This window comes from Triticum aestivum, chromosome 5A (assembly GCF_018294505.1).
Source record: "Triticum aestivum cultivar Chinese Spring chromosome 5A, IWGSC CS RefSeq v2.1, whole genome shotgun sequence".
NCBI lineage: Eukaryota > Viridiplantae > Streptophyta > Magnoliopsida > Poales > Poaceae > Triticum > Triticum aestivum.
In genome coordinates this window covers 451,023,036-451,031,599 of record NC_057806.1, presented here as the reverse complement: position 1 = coordinate 451,031,599, position 8,564 = coordinate 451,023,036, and the positions used below count along the sequence as shown (strand labels likewise).

The 8,564-nt window shown below is 43.1% G+C and overlaps 1 protein-coding gene across 1 annotated transcript; it reads left to right on the top strand.

Moving 5' to 3' along the window:
• Positions 1-3,825: 3,825 nt before the first annotated feature.
• LOC123103937 (uncharacterized) lies at positions 3,826-7,036 on the top strand. The gene is made up of 2 exons (XM_044525637.1): positions 3,826-4,061; positions 6,013-7,036. The coding sequence occupies exon 2, from the start codon at positions 6,021-6,023 to the stop codon at positions 6,714-6,716; it is 696 nt and encodes a 231-aa protein (XP_044381572.1). The 5' UTR covers positions 3,826-4,061; positions 6,013-6,020; the 3' UTR covers positions 6,717-7,036.
• Positions 7,037-8,564: the final 1,528 nt, after the last annotated feature.

Here is an 8,564-nt window from a genome sequence, read left to right as displayed (position 1 = left end):
ACATTGAACTTTTTTTAAAGAGCAATTTTTTAAGTTGTTTGCATCACTGAACATTCAAGTATTTCTGAGATTCTTGAATAGTTTTCATAAACACAATTTTTTTAAACTTGTAACAAGTTTTGAAAATAGTGAACATTTTTCAAAAAATGCGAATTTCTTTTAAAATATCTGAACCAATTTTCATAAAAACGACCAAAGCTTAAAAATTCCAAACATTTTTTTGATTAACATTTTTTGACATAACGATAACTTTTTTAAAATTTCTGAACACTTTTGTAACCATGAATAATTTTTGAACGTTTATTAAAAGTTTGGAACAATGGGAAATAAAGAATAAAAAGACTGAGAAAACCAGAAAGAAAAATCCACCAAGAAAATAAAAACATATGGAACATTACGTAACGTTCCTAAAATCTTAGTAACAGGAGCTGCTAAATGGGCCCAACTCGCTCGCCCTACAGGCGTTGCCTCCACTGGTTTGAAGCTTGTGGGGGTCAATTAGGATTTGCCAAGTCGCACGCATACTCCCTTGGGTCACGACGTAAATGAGATTGTCTCGTTTCTTAGGGCGTCTCTAGCCGTTCGCTCCCACAGAATGCATAAAAATCGTCTTCTAAGGGTGAGCCGGTGATGCAATTAATATTGGGGGTGATTTCGCGCCCAGTCGTTGTCCCAGCTTGTCCTAGATGTCGATATTGGCTCATTTTTCAGCCCCATTTCAACGAATAAAGAGCCTATATGGGTGACAATAGGCCCATATTCAACATGGTTCACCGTTGTTCGACGTTCAATTATACACATAAATTTTTTATCACATGTTTCATCATAGAAATATCAAATACTTCAGCAAAATAGTATAACAACAAATAGTTCAATACAAATTATATATTTCAACAAATAAAAACCCATATTTCATCACACACCGCGCCCGGCGTCGCCCTTGAGCCTCCATGGATGCTCTATCAAATCTGCTACAGTTGATGATGCGCCTGTGGGTTTCGGATCTCCTGACGCATACTGAGATAGGCAGTCCAGGTTGCCGGTAGCTAGTGATCAACTTCGGCTAGAGGACCCTGCTTGTAGTATGGTTCAGTGTCAAACACTGGGTCTTCTTGCTCGCTCTCGATGATCATGTTGTGCAAGATGACACAGCAAGTCATAATCTCCCACATTTGATCTTTCGATCAGGTCTGAGCGGGGTACTGGACAACAGCAAATCGAGATTGGAGCACACCAAATGCCCGCTCGACATCCTTCCTGCAAGCCTCCTGAACCTTCGCAAACCAGACGTTCTTGCCTCCTGGCACAGGGTTTGAGATCGTCTTCACAAATGTCGACCATCTCGGATAGATGCCATCAGCTAGATAGTACCCCTTGTTGTAGTGCCACCCATTGATCTCGAAGTTCACCGAAGGAGAATGACCTTCAACAAGCTTGGCAAAGACAGGAGAGCACTGCAGCACGTTGATGTCATTGTGAGTTCCTGGCATACCAAAGAAGGAGTGCCAAATCTAGAGGTCATGTGTGGCCACCGCCTCAAGTACCATACTGCAACCGCCTTTGGCGCCTTTGTACATCCCCTGCCAAGCAAATGGGCAATTCTTCCATTTCCAATGCATGCAGTCGATACTTCCAAGCATCCCAGGAAATCCTCTTGCTGCATTCTGTGCTAGGATCCGAGCAGCGTCTTCTGCATTGGGTGTTCTCAAGTATTGTAGTCCAAACACGGCCACCACTGCCCGACAGAATTTTTAGAAACACTCTATGCTGGTGGATTCGGCCATGCGCCCATAGTCGTCGAGTGAATCACCGGGAGCTCCGTATGCAAGCATCCTCATCGCTGTCGTGCACTTCTGGATGGAGGTGAATCCAAGGGCGCCGGTGCAATCCATCTTGCACTTGAAGTAGTTGTCGAACTCCCGGATGGAATTCACAATCCTGAGGAGAGCTTTCGGCTCATCCGATAACGGCGCCGAAATGTTTTCTCGCCGTGAAGTGGAGCATCGGCGAAGCAGTCGGAGTAGAGCATGCAGTAGCCTTCGAGACGATGTCGGTTCTTTGCTTTCACCCGCCCCGGCACCGAGCCACCTCGCCGCGGCTTTTCATTGCTCGCCAGCAGCTGGGCGAGGGCGGCGAGCACCATGAGATGCTCTTCTTCCTGAACGTCGGCCTCGGCTTCCTCCTCCAGCAGCCGACGAGCGCTTCCTCGTCATCCGAGTCCATCGCCGAGGCAGGCAAATCGCCGAACACCTTGCGCCCGGTGAGCGTGTACCCGCCGCTAAACTGACCTTCCGCAGCCGGAAACGCCCAGCTGCTGTTGGAGGGGCTGCCACGGCGAAGCTTTGCTATTTTTCCGGCGTGGAATGGCTATCTAGTGGTGAAAGGCGGCGGGCGGCGCCGGGATATAGCTACTAGCGGCCGAGGGCGCGATGGTGGGAGGCGAGTCGGGGAAGAAAACTTTAACTTTTCCCCTGACGACGTGGGCCAGCCGTGCTTTTCCCTTGCGCCGGAGCCCCCAACTGCCCCCGGTGCACCAAGTTCGGCCTGTGACCGCCGGGCAAAAAAAAGTGCCGAATCGGCGTTTTTTGGCGTCCGGGAGCACGACTGGGACGTTTTTTTGGCACCGGCGTCGAAAAAATGACCTGGGGGGCTTATTAGAGGTGTGGCTAGAGATGCTCTTAGCTCAGCTCACTCGTCTTGCTTCTCCGCTCCTCAGCTTGCTTGTCGTTTTTTTTCATGCTTGCTCGTTTGAGCTCCTTCCTAGTCGGCTCGCTCGCTTTTTATTCAACTGCTGGTTTTTGAGGGAAAAACGACCCTTTAGTTTTCCATAGATTAAATAGTTCATAAATGTGACTACATTTGCAGATTTAAAAAAAGTTACAAATTTTAAAAATATTCTTGAATTTGAAAAATGTTGTAAATTAAAAAAATGTTTGCTAATTTGAAGAAGTTCGTAGGTTGTAAAATTGCTCACCAATTTGAAAAAAGATCGAGAATCTGAAAAAATAAGTTTAAAAAACGATTGTCAACTTGAAAATTATGTGCAAACTTGAATTTTCTTCTAAAATTTGAAAACTGTTCACAAATTTGAAAATGTTTGGTAACCTAAAAGGTTTACAATTTTTTTTGCAAATTCAAAAGATGGTCAATGACTTGAAATTTTATCATTATTAAAAAAACGTTTGCAAATTCAAAGAAATATTTTGTGGTCTTAAAAATTCTATGAATTAAAAAAATCATGAATTTGAAAAGGAGTTCATAATTTCAATAAATTTCCAGAAATTTGAAAAATGTCTTGGTCTTAAAGAAGTTCCCAAATTTGATTTCATGAAATTCAAGGAAAATTTTGCCGATTTGAAATATATTAGCAATTTTTTTAAAACATAAACTTGGAATAAATCACGAATTGGAAAATTGAAAAAACGCAAAAATAAAAGGAAATGGGAAAATATATAGAAATTTTGAAAAAATATAAGGAACGGGAAAAAAGATAAGGAACCAGAAAAAATGAAAATAAAAAGGCAATATAAAGCAAAAGATAAAATGCACAGAAAAGAAAAAAAAGAAAAAAAATCTTCTGGAAGCTCCCTGTTTTTTGAGGACATGAGGCATTCTGGAAGCTTCCTTTTTTTTGAGGAATGCCCACACTTTATTAAAAATTCTTTTTGAGACAACCTCACTTTGTGAATTAAAACCGGCGAAATGGTAAGCCTAACTGGGCCAGCCCGTCTAACAGCGCGTTCCTGGGCCTTGGGCCGTGCTAGGTTTTGACAAGCCCGCCTCGTCTCCCTGTCCCTCCAGGGTCAAAGCCACTACCACCACTAGGGCCCTAGCCACCACATCGCAGCCGGCTCCCTCCCTTCCTCCTAGACAGGAGGTACCCCGCAGCCCGGCTCAAAAGCTCCACCGCCGCGCTCCGCAAACCCGACCGAATTCTCGGCCTCTCGCCCAGGGAGGCGACGCCACCGCGACTTCCCTCCCCGCCGTCGCCGCCTCCGCCTCCGCCGCCGCGCCCGCCGCGCGGCCTTTGCTTCTCTCCTCGGAGAATCGAGGCACGGGTGGTAAGTTTTTGAATCTCCCCGCCTCAAATCGGCCCGTTCGCCTCCTTTGCCTTGTTTATCTTGATCTGTTGTTTGCCTGCGTCGGGCAGGGGAACTGGCGCTGAGTGTTTCTTTGGTTCAAAACAAGTGTTTGGTGTTTCTTCTGCTGAAAACAAGTGTTTGGTCTTTTGCTGTTGAAAACAAGTGTTTAGTGTTGCTTAGATGCGTATCGGGTGTCCTCAAGTTGTGATTTTTGGGCGCTGTCTTACCCCCCAAAACATCCAATAGCGTTAAGATTTGACACTGTAAAACTCCCCTGTGCTGCAAAGCGTATGGATCGTGTTCGGTTATTGCAATTAAGACTGTTTTAGGAACCTGGACAGACACTACGTCCGCCATATTGTTAGCAATGTAGATTTCGTAGTACAATCCATCTTTAACTTTATGTAGAATCCCTTTGTGTGCTATATGTTTTTGATCTTAATCTTTTTTAGTTTCCATTCCTGTAAGGTCCATCGCGTGTGAAGATATCTAACATTCGACACATATGCTAGTGAAGGTTTGAGGGAACTGATCTTTATCTTATATTTTGTCTGGTTGAAATGGCACACTTGCAGTAGCAATCACATGTGTCATAGTTATCTTTTTCTTGGACTACTAGGAACATCAAAGTTGCCTTTTACTATCTTTATGTGATGGAAACAATTATGGATCTCTATTATAAAGAGAACAAAGCATATCTGGTACTCTGTTTGATTCTTCTGGTCGATCTTATAGTTGGCATACAATGTCCAGCGGAACTTGTGCTGACTAAAGCAAATGATTCAAAGTTTAGCACTAATATGTTCCCTTGAATTTGTGATCAGCATATGATGTTGGACTTCTTATAAGTTATAAGAGCTTGAGATTCTTGAATCAACTGTTATAGTACCTTATACACCCATAAGAAAACTATCAGGGTAAAACAGCAAAAGTTGGTGACGTTAACCATTTTAATTTCTCCACTTCTTATAAGAGTTTGGGATTGTTGAATCAAACTGTATAGTACTCCCTCTGTAAAGAAATATAAGAGCGTTTAGATCACTACTTTAGTGATCTAAACACTCTTATATTTCTTTACAGAGGGAGTACCTTATACACCCGTAGGAAAAATACTAGGGTATTAAAACAGCAAAAGTTGGTGACAACCATTTTAATTTCTCCACTTCTTATAAGAGTTTGAGATTGTTGAATCAAACTGTATAGTACTCCCTCTGGGTTTAGATCACTACTCTAGTGATCTAAATGCTCTTATATTTCTTTACAGAGGGAGTACCTTATACACCCGTAGGAAAAATATTAGGGTATTAAAACAGAAAAAGTTGGTGACAACCATTTAATTTCTCCACTTTTTATAAGACTTTGAGATTCTTGAAACAGATTGTATATAGTACCTTATACACCTGTAGGAAAAATATCAGGGTAAAACAGCAAAAGTTTGTGACATTAACCATTTAATTTCTCCACAGCATCTTGTGTTGCCCTTCCATATATCTAGAATCAGACTTTACATTTACTTGTACGCGTGTAGGGAAAATATCAGGGTAAAACAACAAAAATGGGTGACATCCACCATTTAATTTCTTCGCAGCATCTTGTGTTGCCCTTTCATATAGCTAGAATCAGACTGTATAGTTCCTTATACACCCGTAGGGAAAATTATCAGGGTAAAACAGTAAAAGGGGGTGACATCAACCATTTAATTTCTTCACAGCATCATGTGTTGCCCTTTCATATATCAACCATCAATCAGATCTCTAGTTCATTTATTTATATGAAGAGTGGAGCAAAAAAGAACCTTTAACAACACCCTTTTCACCCTACAGTTAGCTGGTTCTTTTTAATTTTTATTTGTGCAATGGACAATATGAATTTTCTTGTATTAGACTTTGTAGGAGTTGATACGCTAAGCATGCTGATCTTGCACTTGCAGTCTTCAAGATGGCCAAAAATTCAAGGAGCATGAAATATTCGTCTGGTGAGCTCAGATCAACGCGTTATTTGAGGCCCTTCAGCCATTGTAGTTTCAAGAGAGTTGCTACCCAGGAGCCAACATTAGCAGCAACGGAGAAATGTGCATGGAAAGACGCGATCTGTCCAGTCTGCATCGAATGTCCGCATGATGCTGTCCTTCTACTCTGTTCATCTCATGACAAAGGCTGCCTTCCATATGTATGTGGAACCAGCTTCCTCCACTCAAATTGTCTCGGCCAGCTTATAGAGTCACGCAGAAGCCCAGGAAGCGGTGATGATCCAGGCTCGATAGTGCTCACATGCCCACTTTGCCGTGGTGAGGTTAAGGGATATACACTGGTTGAGCCTGCTCGGGAGCAGCTAAACAGAAACAGGAGGAGCTGCATGCAAGATGGCTGCTCATACAGTGGTACATACCGAGAACTCTGCAGGCATGCACGAAAGAAGCATCCTTCGGCAAAGCCTCGTGCTGCGGACCCTCTACAGACTTATAGATGGAGGCGACTCATGTTCAGAACCACGTTGCAAGACATGATCTGCGCGACGAGCTCGTCAATGCTCCAAGGGCTATTGTCTGCCATGTTGCAGTGGGAGGAGCTTCTGTCATCTGGTTGGCGTGGAGGTGATGATCACCTTGGTGCTGCTAATGATACTGCAGTGTAAATGGCCAATATGGAGAAAATGATGTGCCATTACCGTTAGCGCAACCTCCTACAGAAGTTGAGACCTGACAGAGTAGCAGTTGCCTGGATCTGTTTTAGGGAGTATGAGTGACCTATATTCAGAAGAAACATTGAGGCTTTCATGGATTTAAAGGTACTAGCAAAATGGTGGAATGGTTTAAATAGTTTTTTAGGAAGTTCATATCTGTCCATTTTATCTGGTGTGTGATGCACTGCTCTTGTGCATCCCTGTTGACTGTTGCATTGTATGAACATAACATTTTCTTCTGAAATATGCAATTCAACTTGCTATTGATCTCCTCTGGGCAGGTTGATAAGGTTAATACTTTGGCCGATATGTAGATGTCGGAGATTCTTTTTCTTAAAAATGAATTTAGCGGGTATCCAATATCGTATATGAAAGTTCAAAAAAGAAACATATGAACCTGACATCCACTATTTTGAAGATGGCTAATGGGCCGTGAAAAACTGAACGCTGGTCCTTGCTTTATTCCCGAACCAGACTAGCCACTTTTCCATTATGTGACACTTGTCCTCTTTGTAAGCAAGTACAAGAGTTCGCACGCGTCATATATCATATACCAATGTCATTTCACGGTTACAACTTGGATGAAGGTTTTCAATTGCCTTCGGATCCCCAACTATGAAAATGAATAGTTTCTTTTCTAAGCATCGGTGCTTATTTGTATAGCAGACGCTTACTTAGGCACCAGTGCTCAAGGATAAATCAAATTATTTTTATAATCGCCCCTCTAAGCACCTTGCAGTGTATATGACGCGGGATATTATTTGGGAGATTTGAAAAGAGCGGAACGCATGGGTTTTCCCCATCTATGCTAATTGTGGATAAAATAAAAGACAAAAGTTGGCTTTGGACCATCGCAGGTGCAAAGGGTTTGAGTAATGTAAAAACCGCGAGAGTAATCTTCTCCTGTTCTCTACCTTCTGGCGACTTTTCTATTATCTTTTTAAACTTCGTCCCTACTTATTTGCACCGATTGTAGGCCCTAGCCTTATTCATGCCATTGCAAAGGTCATTGCCAAGATGCTTGCCATTATACTTTCACCACACATTAATGCAATTATGTGCAATTCTCAGAGTGCTTTCATCAAGAAGAGAAGTATCCACGAAAACTTTATGTGTGTGAGGAACCATGCCCGACGGCTCCACAGGAACAAAGCCCTCTCCCTCCTCTTCAAGCTTGATCTCTGGAAAGCTTTTGACTCGGTGCGTTGGGAGTAAATATTTAACATTCTTCGGAGAAGGGGCTTCCCTAGTAGATTTCATGATTGGATTGCCACCCTACTTAGCACCTCTTCGCCGAAGATTCTTCTCAATGGTGTGCCAACTTATCCCATTGCAAATGGTCGCGGTCTTAGGCAAGGAGATCCGCTTTCACCGATGTTGTTCGTCATAGCCATCAACCCACTACAACAAATCCTCGAATCGGCTACTAGACTTGGCCTCCTCCATAAAATCTGGGGACCTTGAGCTATCATCGGGACATCTCTATATGCTAACGACACAACCGTTTTTAATGCGCCAATCAAGGAAGATATCCAGAACCTTGCTCGTATCCTACAGGAGTTCGGTGATGTGACAGGGCTACAAACAAACTTCCACAAGAGCTCATTTGTTCCCATACGGTGTAGGATTTGGCCTAGGGTAGCATCCTCACGGGGCTACCTGCCATGCATGTTACTTTCCCCATGTGGTACCTCGGCCTACCGTTCTCAGTTTCGGCAAATCAAGCAGATCGACTATCAGTACCTTTAGGACAAAGTGGTGATGAAGCTTGTTCCTTGGGAGGGCATGAACATCACTTCG

Excerpts from the sequence above, each read along its gene's own strand:
- LOC123103937 (XM_044525637.1), top strand. The coding sequence starts at position 6,021 with ATGGCCAAAAATTCAAGGAGCATGAAATATTCGTCTGGTGAGCTCAGA.